The sequence below is a fragment of the Nicotiana tomentosiformis genome, chromosome 11 (genome assembly GCF_000390325.3).
Source record: "Nicotiana tomentosiformis chromosome 11, ASM39032v3, whole genome shotgun sequence".
Lineage (NCBI taxonomy): Eukaryota > Viridiplantae > Streptophyta > Magnoliopsida > Solanales > Solanaceae > Nicotiana > Nicotiana tomentosiformis.
The window spans coordinates 71,133,113-71,148,934 of record NC_090822.1 but is presented as its reverse complement, the minus strand read 5'-3'; the positions used below and the strand labels follow the sequence as shown (position 1 = coordinate 71,148,934).

The window sequence follows — 15,822 nt, the reverse complement described above, 5'->3', positions numbered from 1 at the left end:
CAAGCAAAGTTGACCGAGAACATCATTCCGGCGACAAAACTCCTAGATGGGTTCAACCTAATAAGCTTCACAACCCGAGGAGAAATTTTACTGCCCACGTACACCGAGGGAATGATGAATACCACTTTGTTCGAAGTGGTGGATAGTGACATGGGTTATAATTAATCCTCGGAAGGTTGTGGATACACGAGATGAAGGTTGTGCCCTCGACATATCATCAATTGTTGAAGTTTCCGACACCTAAGGGGGTCAAAAAGATAAAAGGGGACCAACGCGATAAGGGAGATGAACACAGTGACCGTTTCCAGTAGCAAGGACATAGAAACCAGCAAATAGCAATTACATGAACCAGTGCCTTCTCCCTTTCAAATTTAAGAATATAAAGACGAGTCACCAGAATTATATCAGGTACCGAGGTCTTTTCAAGTACCAGAGAAGGCGGATGCAACCAAGTCCACCGTAGAAGAGCTCGAATAAGTGGCTTTGTTCGAAGAATTTTTGGAAACGAAATTCCATTTGGGAACAGGGTTGAGCTCCGAGCTAAGGTTAAAACTTATAGATTTCCTTAAATCTAACGTCAATTACTTTTCTTGGTCGCATTCAGATATGACAGGCATCTCATTGGAGGTGGCGGTCCATAAACTGAGTCTGGATCCAAACTTCCCTCTAGTAAGAGTGTAAGACAGAAGAAATGACTGATAGCATAGGTCAAAAACATGTTTATTAAGGAAGAGCTAACTTGATTATGTAACATCAGTTCAATTCGAGAGGTAATATATCCGGATTGGCTAGCTAACGTGGTAGTAGTGCCTAAAAAGAATAATAAATTTAGGATGTGTGTAGACTATAAGGATTTGAATAAGGTGTGCTCCAAAGACTCTTTCTCATTGCCGAACATTGATCAAATGATTGATGCTACGGTCGGGCACGAGTTAATGAGTTTTCTTGATGCTTATTTCGGGTATAATCCAAATAGGATAAACCTCGAAAATCAAGAGAACTTCTTTCATCAAGAACTTCGGCACATATTGCTATAATGTGATACCTTTCGGGCTTAAAACACTAGAGCCACTTATCAAAGGCTCGTTAATAAGATGTTTGAAAAGCAAAAAGGTAAGCCGATAGAAGTATATAATGATGACATGTTAGTTAAGTCTTTAAATGCAAGAGATCATCTGAAACATCTCCAAGAGACGTTCGACATTTTAAGGAAGTACAACCTGAAGCTCAACTCGGAGAAGTGTGCCTTCGAGGTTTTCTCCGGTAAATTCTTGGGGTTTCTGGTCTTAGAAAGAGGGATCGAGGTAAATCTCGATAAAATCAAAGCCATTGAGGACATCTCATACCATTTAACAAGTGTGAAAGAAGTACAAAGGTTGACCGATAGGTTGGGAGGTTCATCTCAAGGTCCTCGGAGAAATGCCACCACTTCTTTTCACTTTTGAAAAAGAAAAACGACTTCGTGTGGACTCCGGAATGCCAATAGGCACTGAAGGACTTCAAAAGGTACTTATCCAGTCTTCTGTTGTTGTCAAAATGAGGAGAATGAGAGAAATTGTTGATTCATCTAGCGGTCTCGGAAGTGGCGGTAAGTGTCGTCTTAGTTCAGGAAGAAGAAGGTACGTAGTTTCCTGTTTATTACATTAGTAAAATATTATCATGAGCGGAGACACATTATTCGCACCTCGAAAAGTTGGCCTTAGCTCTCATGGTTGCTTCCTGAAAGCTTAGGCCTTATTTTTAATGTCACCCAACAGCCGTTGTGACAACCTTTCCCTTAAGGAATCTCCTTCATAAACCTGAATTGTCAGGCCTTTTGGCTAAATGGGCAGTCGAAGTTAGCGAGTTTGACAATTCATTACTATTTTATGCATATTGACTATCGAAGTATGTTCCACTTTGGAATTGGTCATGCAAGGGACATTGAATATAAGCCTAGGGCTGTAATTAAGTCACAAGTTTTGGACGGCTTCATGGCCGACTTCAGTCCAGGGTTAATGCCTTTGGCAACTAAGGAAGCAGTGTCAGTATCGAGAACGACATAGGGAGTTTGGACCTTGTTTATGGATGGAGCCTCCAACATAAAAAGGCCCGACCTCGGGGTTGTTTTAATCACTATTTCGGGGGAAACCCTGAGGTAAGACATCAGAACTGAATCATTAACTAACAATGAAGCTGAGTACGAGGCTTTGGTTGCAGGACTTGAACTAGCTCTGGGATTAGGTTACGAGGTAATCGAGATCAAATGCAACTCCCAGCTGATGGTAAACCAAGTATATGGAATTTTCAATGCCAAGGAAGAGCGCATGCAGAAATACTTGAACAAGGTTTAAGCATTACTTACACTATTCAGAGAATGGTCAATCGTCCATATTCCTAGGGAGGAAAATGTGGAGGCAAACGCATTGGCTAATTTGGGTTCATCCATAGAGATGAAAGGATCTGATTCAGGCGGGGTCGTCCAATTACTGCATTCGGTGTTAGATGTAGATGGCTATTGCGAAGTAAATTCAACCAACTTGATTTGTGACTGGAGGAACGAGTTCGTTGAATATCTCAGACATGGTAAATTACCCGAAGACTCGAAAATGTCTCGGGCACTATGGACCAAAGCAGCTCGCTACTCTCTTGTTGACGACAGTTGTACAGAAGGTCATTCCAAGGACCATTGGCTCGGTATTTAGGTTCCTCTGAGGTTGATTATGTGATGAGAGAAGTTCATGAAGGAGTTTGCGGGAACCATTCGGGCGCAGACTCATTGGTTCTCAAGTTAGTCATGGCTGGCTACTATTGACCCCGGATGAAACAAGACGCTAAAGCATTAGTACAAAAGTGCGACAAATATCAATGCCATGCACAGTTAGTGCATCAGCCGGCAGAACTTCTCCATTCGGTGGTGTCACCGCGGCCATTCATGAAATGGAAAATGGACATAGTCGGTCCTTTTCCACAAGGGCCCGGTAAGGTAAAATTTCTTTTGGTTTTAACTGACTATTTTACTAAGTGGGTTGAAACAAATGCTTACCAGAAAATCGGAGGATGAAAAGTGGTTGATTTTATATGGGACCACATCGTCTGCCGATTTGAAATTCTAAAAGAGATTGCTTGTGACAATGGGCCGCAGTTCGTAGGATCAAATGTCATAAAGTTTCTAGAAGGATTAAAGATCAAACGAATTACGTCTTCGCCATACCACCTGAGTGCTAATAGACATGCGAAGTCAACCAACAAGGTAATCATGCAAAACCTTAAAAAGAAGTTAGAAGATGCCAAGGGAAAGTGGTCAGATGAACTTCTGGGCGTGCTATAGGCATATCGAACTACAACAAAGTCGAGCATGGGTATGACAACCTTTTCCCTCGTATACATTTCAGAGGCTTTGATACCAATGGAAGTAGGGGAGACGACCTTAAGGTTTTCCCGGGCAAATGAAGAAGTGAACAACGAAGCGTTGCTGGTCAAGTTAGATTTTTTCGAAGAGCACCGGGACCTGGCATACGTGAGGATGCTGGCACAAAAGTATAGGATAGAAAGGTATTATAATTGTAGAGAAAATCTCCGATATTTCAAAGTAGGGGATTTAGTTCTAAGGAAGGTCACTCAAAGCACCCGAGAAGTCAACGTCGGAAAGATGGGATCGACATGGGAAGGACCTTACCGGATTTCAGTTGTAACCGGTAAAGGCTCATACGAACTAGAAAATCAAGATGCAGTTAAATTATCGATCAATTGGAACGTAACTCACCTCAAAAGGTATTATTGCTAAAGATCCTTGCGGCTACCGAAAGTATATGTTGCACTATTTTTCCCTTTGACCAGTTTTTGTCCCAAATGGGTTTTTCTAGCAAGGTTTTTAACGAGGCAACAATGTAAAGCATACTACGAAAGAAGGATCGCTGAAAAGCTGATGAAAATCTTTGTATGGATCAAATCATATGGCAATCAACATGTGGATGGTTAAATAATCTTTGGCCTGATACCGTAGATCGTCTCCCAAGAGTCTCATCGGCCTCCAATTACAGTTTTTTTATCCATCCACATGTTGTTTCTATTGAGAAGCGACACAAAAGCTTGCTATGAAAGGAATGTCATCGGCGAATGCAAGACCTCCAGTGTTCGAACTCTCATGCTTAGCATCCGAACAATGGGGGGAAATAATACATGACAAAACACTAAAAGTGTTATAAGAACCAGGGACCGTTAGGATCGGGGTCGATGCCTTAGCAGGATCGGGGACTGCATAATCAGCCCCGTAGAAATAAGTTGTATAAGTTTGACACATGTATTGGCAGCTTTACTTACTTAAGCAAGTAAATGTTTATGTAATTGTAATTTTAAAGATAGAAGGAATAATTTTATTTCTTGTCCGGATGATAAGTTAATTTATTTTATCATTTGAAAGTTAACAAAAACTTCAAATGTTTGTGCCGGAATGAACAAGAGACGTCCTCTTCAAGAGCACCATAAACCAAGGGCCCTCTCTTATGAAACCTTTATAGTAAAGGGTAGATTCCGGAAGAATTTATGCCTGGAGTCAAAGGCTATCAAATGTAAATAAATTCCCTAAGCTTTCTCAATCAAATGAAAAGGAATATTTTTGCACAACACTTAAGCAAAAGTTTATTTTATTAATTAAAGTGCCAAGCTTAGTAAAAAGCTTTGGCATAATTACAAGGGGGGGGAGGGGGGGGATATATATATATATATATATATATATATATATATATACATTAACTCTTGTTGCCGGAACCCGAAGGGAAAGAGGAGTCTTTATTTCCTTTATTAGGAAAATATTTTTCCGCCACCGATTCGGGGCCTTAATCTTCATAAGTTTCCACTTCGGATCCCGAATACTCAGAATTAGTATTCGAGAAGCCGGATGCAGTGGGCCGAGCATGAAGGTTCTCACGAGCAGTTATCTCTAGTCCTCGGGCCTGGGCAATGCAGTCATCGATGTTGGCAATGCCTTATTTGGCCTTCTCCAAAGTCTTCCTCTTCATATGATACATGGCGTAGGTTTTCTCGAAGACGAGGGAATCTTCATAGTCCTGGAGTTTTGCTCGGAGCTTATAAATTTTGGCTTGGAGCTTTTCATTTTCAGCCGCCATTGCGCTGATTTTGGAATCAAGCTCAACGTTGATGGTTGAGTGAAGTCGGTTCTGCTCCATGACTCTCTTGAGTCTCCCTTCCATTTTCGCCCTCCTTTCCTCGGCAGCATTGGCCTCCTCAGTTTTGGCACACAAGCTAGCCTCCAAGTTTTTAACTTGTTCCATGAAGGCAAACTCACGCTCGACAGCAACAGTCACAGTATTGTGAAGCTCGACCCATTTAGCCTTTACTTCCTTAAGGGTCTCATGTAGCTGGGCAACTTCTTATCTATGAGTCATCTTGTCTTGCTTAGACTGCTGCAGTCGGGCCTCGAGCCTATCCATTTGAGAGACTCTGGCCTCCAACACTGGAAGGTGCTCTGCAAGCTGATTCCTCTCAGCCAAAAGTTGATCTATTTCTGAAGCAAACTCTTGCTTGTCCAGTTTCAACCTTTGCAGCCCCTCAGAGGCGAGAAGGTTAGTCTGAAAAAGGTATTAAACCAAGATTATTACTTCAAAACATAAATTAAAAAAAAGGGTAAAGAGAAGTGAGGTTGCAACCTGCGCCGAGCAATGCATGTTGTTGTTTATTAGGCACTCCTTAGAAAGGGATTCCATCTTTTTCCAATCCTCCGCTGAAGCCAGCGGCTTCAGGTAATTGGCAAGCTCCACCGTCTTGGAGAGAATATGACACTCCTTCAAAATTAAAACAGTGGCACGTTGCCTTCCACGAAGATCTTGAGAAGGTGTCGAGTAAGTATTTCCCAAGTTCCCGTGGTCGGGAGACCGTGGAGGAGAGGCATTCCCTACTTGTTTAGCTGATGTATGTGGAGGAGAAGCTCGGTGCTGGTGGAGAAGGGACAACTGATATAGAAGGCGTGGAAGTTGTGGCCGACTCAGTAGTCGGTGGGGTCGTACTCCTCAGACCGAGAATATCGACAGGGATCGAAAAATGGGAATCGGCATCTCAACTAAACCCATTTCCCCCAGAGTTCCTGAACTTCCTCTTACGATGGATTTTGAAGCTCTACCGGTTGAGCAACCGGTTGAGCTGATGAAGACCTTTTTCTTCTTTAAAGATGGGCGCTTTCATTATTAGCCCCTTATTCATCATCAATAACCACTATAACCGGTACGGTTGATGATCTTCTCACTCTCTTCTCCTAAGACATGTCGAGGAGGTTCACTTCCTCTTTGGTTTCTTGCTTTTAGACTGGGGACTCCGAGAGGAGGCACCCTCACTGCAGGCTTGAGCGAATCCACGAGCCCTGCTCTGGTTAAGGGCATTCTGCAGTACTCGCTCGGCCTTCTCGGGGTTGTCGACAACTTTGACGTCGGGGCACACAACAGAACCCCTCGGAAGCACTATACAAGCAAAAAGACAATTAGTAAATTGTTTTACACATATAAGATTAAAAAAAAGAAGAATTTTGCTTACCATGGTTCTTGGTTCTCCACCCATATTTGGGAGCCATTTCTTTCCATCGTCGGATTTTCGGAGTAGTAATATCTAAGATTTCTTGAACCCGTGGTGGTTCCCAACGGTAGCTTGAACGAAGAAAATAAAATGTTAGATGAGGATAAAAAGAATTCACGAAGAAAATAAGAAAATATATGAAGACTTACGGAAAATGTTCCATGATTCGGGAAAAGCTGACGTTGTGGATGAGATGATGTCTCCGGTAGCAATGACAATGAACCGTTCCATCCACCCACGGCTGTTGTTGTCGTCAACACTGGTGAGAAGGGCATGGTTCTTGTTAAGGTTTAGCACACCCCCACGAAAAGTTTTGGGGGAGTAAAGGTTCATCATCTGCGCAAGATCAGTTAGGGTTTTTCCGGTCTCAGAGCACAACTAACGGAGATAGGCCACCATACGCCATATAGATGGGACTACTTGTGCCAAGCACACCTGGTACTAGTGGAAGAACTCCAAGATTATTGGGTCAAGTCCTTCACCCGACCCTAAGGTAAAGGGACCCAAAGTGAAGGGGTATGTATACACATACATGAACCCCTCTTTGGAGTAGGTAACTCGTTCTACCCCATCTGGGGCGAACATTTTGATATTGTTGCAGTTACAGTCTTCCTTCATAACAGGGATGCTAGAAGGACAAATGGAGGAAGGGTACTTAATAATAGACCAAAACTTGTGACTTGTGGAATTTACAAGTACTTTTTGCTTCTGGAAATCAGATGTGATGCTAAGATGAAGTGGTATGATAGTGTTTACGGTTGGAGGTTCGGACTCGATGTCAACCTCTTTGGTTTTATTTTTCTTTGGGCCTTCACCGAAGAGAAGACCAACATTTCCGGAGATAGTAGTGTAAGAAAGACATGGTGGTAAGAGATCTATGGAAAAGTTCTTACTGAGAAAGTTGAGTGTTGTAAAAAAGTTCTAAGGAAATTCAGAGAAGAAGAAAGAGTTGTGAAAATAGTGAAAGTAAAGAGTAAAAATGATGAGTAGTGGAGAAGTTATAAACGGCAGAAATCGTGGTCATGATTACCTCAAAAACCGGCAAAAATACTTGCTGAATCACGGAACAACACGTGTTCGGGTTATTAAATGCGAGAATACATGCGTCCTTTCGAATGTCAGAAACCGTTCAGGAACTTTCTCACCAAAGGAATTCTTATCTACTTTCCAGTAACACTAAGTCGCGTCACCGAAAAGTAAGGGGGACTATCTGCATGGGGTAAACCTAGTTGATGACAGTTGTGCGAATGACGATGTGACAACTATTCAGCTGTGGGATATGAGTCAGCAAACATTTGTCACCGGTTACAATCACCGAGCGATCAGCGCCGAACAAGCCCCGAAGACAGAACAATCCGTAGCAAAGATTTGCAGCATTGTCATCGGGTAACATTCATTGGACGACCGGTATAGAGAATATCTGCATTTAAAGCAATCGGTATACACCCATCAATGTCGATTTTATTCTCATTTAAAAGGGAGCTTGAATTGAGGATCTTGTCCCCCTAGATAGGGCTATAAATAGTAGGATTAACAGCCATTGTAGAACATGAAATATTCTGCACACAAAAGCTATAATATGTTATCTTGTTATGCCCGATTTGAACACCTGAACATTGCTATTACTTTTATCCTCAGAAAGGCTAAATTCTTAGTCAGACTTGTAATCTCCTTTAATTTCAATCGTTAATTTTATTTTCGTTCGTATTTATTCGTCATTTTTGAATCAAATCGATTTAATTGTCTATAAATTACGTTATAAATTCAACTGTATTATTTTACGAGTAAAAAGTTTGGCCGCCGTCGTGGAGTATAGATAGCCGCATAATTGCTTTGATCCATTCGTGTTAATAACAAGTTTTGATTTTTTCCTTAGTAAAAATCTGATATGGCAGCTAATGATGTGAAGAACGTTTACGATGTTGGCAAAGAACTAATTCGTTCAATTAAGACATCAAACCACTTGAATATTGACACGTACACTTATCATCGCCACCCATAATTTTTCCCCTAATATATATATTTTACGGAAAATATCATAGACATATACGTGCATTTCTAGAGTTTTCTTCTGATCCCAAATCGCTCTCTAGGGTTTCGCCGCCTCTATCAGGAAAAATCATGCCTCGCCGAAGCTCTGGTAACTAATTCCTTCTACTTTTTATCTTAATAATTTAGATCTACTTTCCACATTGCCCATCTTTGTTGTTCTTTTTCATTGGCTTAATTAGATGAACAGTTGAATATTCTCAATTGAGCTCAAGTTAGGTGATAATCCTTTCTGCTAAGGTTGATTGTAGTTCTGGCTTTGTGGGTTGAGAAGAAAATATGGCTCAGTTATATTGAAACCCTAATTGCAGCATTGTTTTTTTGCATTATTATTTTCATCGAAGGCCCTGTGTTTATTTGATGTTATGTAGACAATAGTTTTATCTTTAATTGTGTCCGTTTGATTTGTATTGAGTTTGAGGCTAGAAATTTTGACATGAGATTCACCAATTGCTAAAAGGGAGGGGATTTAGGCTGTTTTGTTACATTTTTAAAGGAAAAGGCGGATACCATTGAATTAGCTTTGGACTACATTCCAGCCTCTTATTTTGATTTCTCCAACCGAGAGAAAGTAGGGAGAGAGGGTGCACAGAATTGCTTAAAACCTCAATTATACAGTTTTTTTCCGTCTTAATTCTCCATCAATGTTTGTATGACACTTTACCTTTTGTGCTGTAGTCTTCTGTTTGCTAAAGGAAATAAGGCTAACTTTTTGTAGCTCCTTTATTCTTGTTGATGAGTTCCAATTTTCCTTGTTTCGGTGTACAGGAAGATCTGCTCCTCGTCCTGCCCCTCGTGCGGCCCCTCGTCCTGCTCCAGCTCCAGGTTGGTTTTTTGGTTGTCAAACTTTTTACCTCACAGTAACTCGTTTGGTTGGCATTCTTTTAGTTGATATGCTTAATCTATTTTCCTTGCTTGTGCTAATTCATATTCTATCTCATTTTTGCAGCACACCATGCTCCTCCACCAGCTCCTATGCAAAGTAGCGGTGGTGGATCCATGCTTGGTGGTATTGGTTCTACCATAGCTCAAGGTATGGGTATATCCTGCATTATGTGAAAAACATACATCATGGCTCATCAATTATATTTTGTTTTACGAAGTTGCTCATAAATGAAAAAAAAAAGAGTTGAAAAGAAGGGAAGCCTCGCGTCGTCACTTCTCGGCTTTGGATCCGGTCAAATGATTGGTTGATTAATTTATGTTACAATTCTCCAAAAAAAATTTGCTCATAAATGTTCCTTGTCTGTTTTACCATTATGTATTACAGGGATGGCCTTTGGTACTGGAAGTGCTGTGGCACACAGGGCTGTAGATGCGGTCATGGGTCCACGCACCATTCAACATGAAGCTGTTGCTTCCGAGGTACCTGCTGCAGCTGCTCCTACAACCATCGGTGCTGGGTCTGATGCTTGCAGTATGCACTCTAAAGCATTCCAAGACGTAAGTGTTAACTTTGCACCTTTTAACTACTTTTACTTTGCAAATTTGAGATTGTTCTAGCCTTAATAGTCAGTATGACATGTCTTGTTCTCGCTAAAAGATTCTGATGATTCCATTCTTGTTTGGTTTATCTTGTAGTGCATCAATAGCTCTGGAAGCGACATTGGCAAGTGTCAATTCTACATGGACATGTTGTCCGAGTGCAGGAGGAACTCAATGCTGAATGCTTAAGCTTTTTGTGCCGCATTTTAATAACTTTGAACTCATTCTTAATCTGATTGTTGAAACAGCGATGGAATTATGATAAAAGGCTGGCTGGTATTGATGGAGCAAGTGAATTTAGTTCTTGGTACCCTTTTGAGTCAAATAATTTATGCTGAAATATGAACTTTATAGACTCCTTGATTTTCAGTTTCAGCATGCTTTATATGCTATAATGTGCTTCCTTTGGCTTTTCTTGATTACTAGCCCGTTGTTGAGGACTTCTGTGACTGTCAGTAAAGTTTTAACTGCGACTAGCTGATTTATTTCCATGACTTATTAGCTTTTGGTGTTTGAGATACTGTCATTGGTTTATTCAGCCTCGATTCCCGATACATTGACAGGTATCTGGGGGCATCTAACGGTTTGGATACCTATGCTAATAACTAGCCATTTAGTGAGTTTTTCTTAAAGCGGTTTATATTCAATTCTGAGCACTGAATTGGATAATCAGACGTCTGTTACACATGGGTCAATTTTTATATGGTGCGTAGCATACGCATGTTGTGTTTTATCCTGTATCAACTCGCTGTTGTATTATTGGTAATTGGTATGTAATTGGTCATTGACAAGATTTTTACAGCCTAACGGTCATATTGTTTATAGTCGAAAGCAGAATTAACTAAATCTTTTTTATTATCTATATGAGCAGATTAGAGAAAAATTAATGGAGAAGATTATTACTTGGATCTTATATCCACTATGTTTTATCGTAGAACTGCGTCGTAAATAGTTTTAATATTGGCCCCTTGAATGTACAACTACTGTTTTCAGTACCATCGGCAACTGTCAAGTGATACTTAGGCAGGACATAGAGGAGATAGATTTTATGGTCTATTTTCTAATGATCTATTTGTTACACATTATTTTATAGGAGATCAGTAAGAAGTAATTGAGGTGATTGGAAGAGATCTTTTTCCTATTTAAATTGTAATTGTCGTAGGATATCTATTCATTTGGTGTATTTATCTGAAAGGGAGAGATAAGCCGTGATACGGCACATGCTTATAGTGACAATTTGTTGGTGAAACTTGTAATGGTAATTTTTCTCCTTTTGCTCATTCCTTAATTTGCAGTGAGATGACAGGAATGTAGAGTCACCTTGCAGTTGATTAGTTCAATTCTTAACAAGTACATTATCAGTTATATATGCTCCTATTTTTTTAACTTTTTTTGAGGCTTCAATTTGGTCCTACTTCCAAATTAGTAGGTTCATTTCGAACACCAAAAATTTTCCCAAAGAAGATTACACAATAAATGTAATTTTAGAGGTAGTCGTTAGATTTACATATTTCCCATTAATTAGAGAAATGTAGGTTGAAAAAACTCTTCACTGGATGTGATGACATGGTGTTTTTGGCCATTCAGCAACAAAGTCAAAAATGTATTTTCATGATTTAAACTATCCTTGTTATTTACTTATTTATTTATGAGTAGGCAAACCATATTTTTGGTCAGCCACCAAAAACATCAACTTTGACTATAAGAATCAAGGCGTAGCTAGAATATAAAAGCTAGTGTGCAACTGCAATTGACTTATCAATTCTGACAATTAAAAATTGAATACTCCGTATTAGTTTTGTTGATGATACGAGGGACCTAGCGCGCCTTTGGAATTCCTCTTAACTTACATTTCCTACGTATATTCTGACTGATTCCAATTTCTCTAGTATTCAAATCACTATGAAAGCTGATGCATAGCTCTTCCACCTTCGCCTTGGCAACATCAGCTAAGCTCTCCTATAAACATCAACATAACAAACATAGATACTTAAAAACTAAGAACAGGACCAAATGGATTTTTTTACTGTTTACCCAAATTACCAAATAAGATTCACTATTTAATTTTCTTAGCAGGTATACATAGATTATATGGTTACACACATATTACATGTGGATTGTACATATATTATGCATTTGTCGGTTATTTTTAATTTAAACTATTGGATGTACAACTATTCAGATTAATTCTTAAAAAAAATTACTTATTCATTTTATTTGAGCAAACTCTTATTTCAAATTATTATGACTTGACAACAATTAACTAGTGTAGCTTTTTGTAAATATCAAGTGTGAGCAAGTATACCATCGAGGTTACAATGAGAATGTCCATAGTGTACTCTGGGTGACCTTGAATGCCCATAATATGCTCACCATACCTAAATATTTCAATTCCAGTTCTATTGGACCATGCCATCACCTCAGCTTTTGGTGGAAGATCTTTGATCTAATTTTAATAACTTTATATTAAAGCTAATTGGGATAAAGCAAAACGAAACTAAGAGAAATTAAACAAACAAATGGCAATTTTGATAGTGGTTGAAAGTTGAAACCAATTACCTCATTTTGGTGACACTCAATGACTTGCAGAGATGCAGGTAAACTGAGAATGGTGAAAACCATTGAAGTTGAGAAAGTAGCAGTTGTTATACCAATGTCCCATCCAGCAGTGGCTAATTCCCCCCAAATAATTATAATTACTCTATTCACGTATGACACTCGTCATGAAAACAAAAGGAATGGAAATTTTATTTCGTTGGGAGAATCTATGATGAAGTAATCCATCGCATATTCAAATCCTTATTCACCCAATATATGGGGGACAAGATCTTTCTAGTTGAACACGAATTAGAAATTTAAGAGTGGTCTAACCAGGAACACAACCCCACTCATCGATACAATATTGTTAACAAGACAAAGGAATTATGCGACTTTACCTAACTATTTCTAACCCCTAATTTTTTTATTTTTTTTGGGGGGGAGGGGGAGGTGCACGGACAAGATTAGATAATTTTGTAGTTGTAAAAGTTTATTTGAAATATTAATGTTTAAGATTAACAACAATTTGAATAAAAAGATAACATAAAATAAAAACACAACAAAGACACATATGAAAAAGTTGTTGCTTGTAGAATACGAGAAGCACCAAATGCCTCTAAAAACCTGGAAAAGGCGCAGCAACTGAAATCTCGTACTAATACAAATTTAAAAAGAAAAAAGGAAAAAAAAAGAGAGGTGTTTACCTAAACAATCGGTCAGATTTATTATTTATTTTCTCTCTATATATTTCTACTTTCTCCTATATAAGAAGCGTCTAAGGAACAGGTGAAGCTGACAGGACTTTGTCGACATGCCAGCTTAAACGTTTATAGTTTTGCCCTTGCTTTGCAGTATTATTACATTTGCAAAGCCCACTTTGTCTCCACAAATGCGTAGTCCATCATTTCTTATATTATACTCTTGCCGTCCAACTCATGTGAACATATTTGACTGAGCACGAAATTTAAAAAAAAATAAAAATTTTTATGATTTGTGCTCCTAAATAATTTAAAAAGGGATCCGGAGTATTTGTTTGGTTATAAAAGCTTCTCATTAAGGGTAGAAATATAAGTTTAAGCAAAATTGTTTCTAAATTTAGAAATGAGTCATTTTTTTTGGAACGAAACAAAAAGGAAATAAGTTCACGTAAATTGGAACGGAGAGTATACTTTATTACTGACATTGTGGGGCCCTTCCATATTTATCCTTGCTGACGTGGTGCATGTGTTTGCTAGACATCCTATTTATATTTACTAACAGATGCATTGTCTAATTAAGACAAAAACACTCTTTTGATAAGTCATAGGTAAAGTTGCTGCTTTTTGGTTCATCAAAATCTAATATAGAATGTTAGAGTACTTCTGTTTGGTTCATCAAAATCTAATACAGATTAGGCTAAGTAAGAAAGAAGAACTTGTTTAATACTATGATCATAACTCTTTAAGTACATCATACGATCAATACTCATAGATTTTATCCTTTTTATTTCTCAAGCATATAATACTTCTTTTCCTGTTTAGCTAATTTTGAGACTATTATAAAAATATTAATTACTATTTTTCATGCAGATTTTCTGATTTGTGAGATATGAGATTTTGTACATTGTAACTTTTAATTTCTACTAATACAGTATTTTACTGAAACTCAAGCGAAATATTGAGATATATCATATAAAAAAATTATTTTGTTATTCGAGAGACACACAAATTAAAATTGTTACTCCATAAACTTTAAAGGTCGTTATGATATTTAAGAAAGCAATAAGACAAATTTAGGCGTTGTTCCTTAAAAGAAAATACCCAAACACCTTTTGTTTATTTTTTTCTACAATATGTGCAGAAAAGCTTATTCAAATAGGAGAAAAATGAGAATATATTTCCCTGCATCCATCTTTCTTTTGTTTTCTGCAACAATTCTTGAAATGGCTTTCAGCAATTCTATAGGTGAATTATGTGTCAACTAACTATGTTGGACAACAACATGAATATAATAGTGCATTTTCTTCCAATGAAATTTTTTCAAATGATTGAGTGTAAGCTTTTCGTACAAGATTTATGCCCTTTCACCATGGGCGGCCCAATGATATTTGGGGCCTAAAGCCATATTTCAACGAGGGGCCTTAAATTTTCGGCATTACAAAAAATAATTTAGTAAAATTTTATTTAAAATTTATTTTTCTACCTTTTTGAGATACAAAATTGTTAATATTTTAATTATAATCGATCTTTTTACTAGGATCATATATGTTCTAGGATATTATTCCATTCTCTTAGAATTTCCTGATTTTCTGAAAGATTTATGACAGATTTCTCACCAACTTCTTCTTCTTCTTGGATTTCATTATCGTCTAGCTCAATTTTGTTAGTGATTTGTTCATCTACCATAAATTCTTCCATATTTTCTGATTCAAAATTTTTATAGTTCGCTAAAAATTTACCAATAACTCATTTTTGGGAAAGTATTAAAGTTTTAACTCTTCCCTTTTTTTGGTGTTTTAAATATGCGAATTCATATTTTCTTGTTGATATATATATATATATATATATATATATATATATATATATATATATTAAAATTTTAATAAATAAACAAAAAGACAATATATAATTAAGAACAAAAGATGTAACGTGGGGAAAGCTTGAAATAAAAGAGTGTTGGCAATTGCTTTATGCTATCTTATTTGAGAGAATGATTTACGAGACAATAAACTTGTGAGTGTAGAGAGGTAAATGGTAAAATTAATATAGGCCATGTGATAATGATGATGGTGTATAAATGAGGTAAGAATACACACGTAAAGTTTATGCTTGAACTTTTCGTGTTGCAGCAAAATAGTGACTATTTTTCAATGACTTTACAAACGTTGGCTATTTTTCAATTATCAGTCCGAAAACTGGCTAGCCCATACTATTTTCACCCCAATATCTCTAGTGGTCCCAAATTATTCTTTTTCATGAAAAATATGCCTTTTCTTTGATATGCTAAATATTTTTAAAAGAAAAATTATTACATACAACTATTTAATATTAGAAATTTTGGGGCCCCCACAAATGTAGGGCCTCAAGCAATTGCTCTTGACTTGCTTTACCATTGGGCCGCCCTTGCCTTTCACCCATGCTATAAAAATATAAATCACTACAGCAGATTCACGTGCAAAACTATATTTTTAGCATCAAATTTTAATGA

At 37.8% G+C, this 15,822-nt stretch overlaps 1 protein-coding gene across 1 annotated transcript; it reads left to right on the top strand.

Moving 5' to 3' along the window:
• The first annotated feature begins 8,553 nt into the window (after positions 1-8,553).
• LOC104109749 (uncharacterized) lies at positions 8,554-10,520 on the top strand. Its single transcript, XM_009619100.4, has 5 exons — positions 8,554-8,704; positions 9,382-9,438; positions 9,563-9,646; positions 9,884-10,056; positions 10,195-10,520. The coding sequence occupies exons 1-5, from the start codon at positions 8,686-8,688 to the stop codon at positions 10,285-10,287; spliced, it is 426 nt and encodes a 141-aa protein (XP_009617395.1). The 5' UTR covers positions 8,554-8,685; the 3' UTR covers positions 10,288-10,520.
• The last annotated feature ends 5,302 nt before the right edge of the window (positions 10,521-15,822 follow it).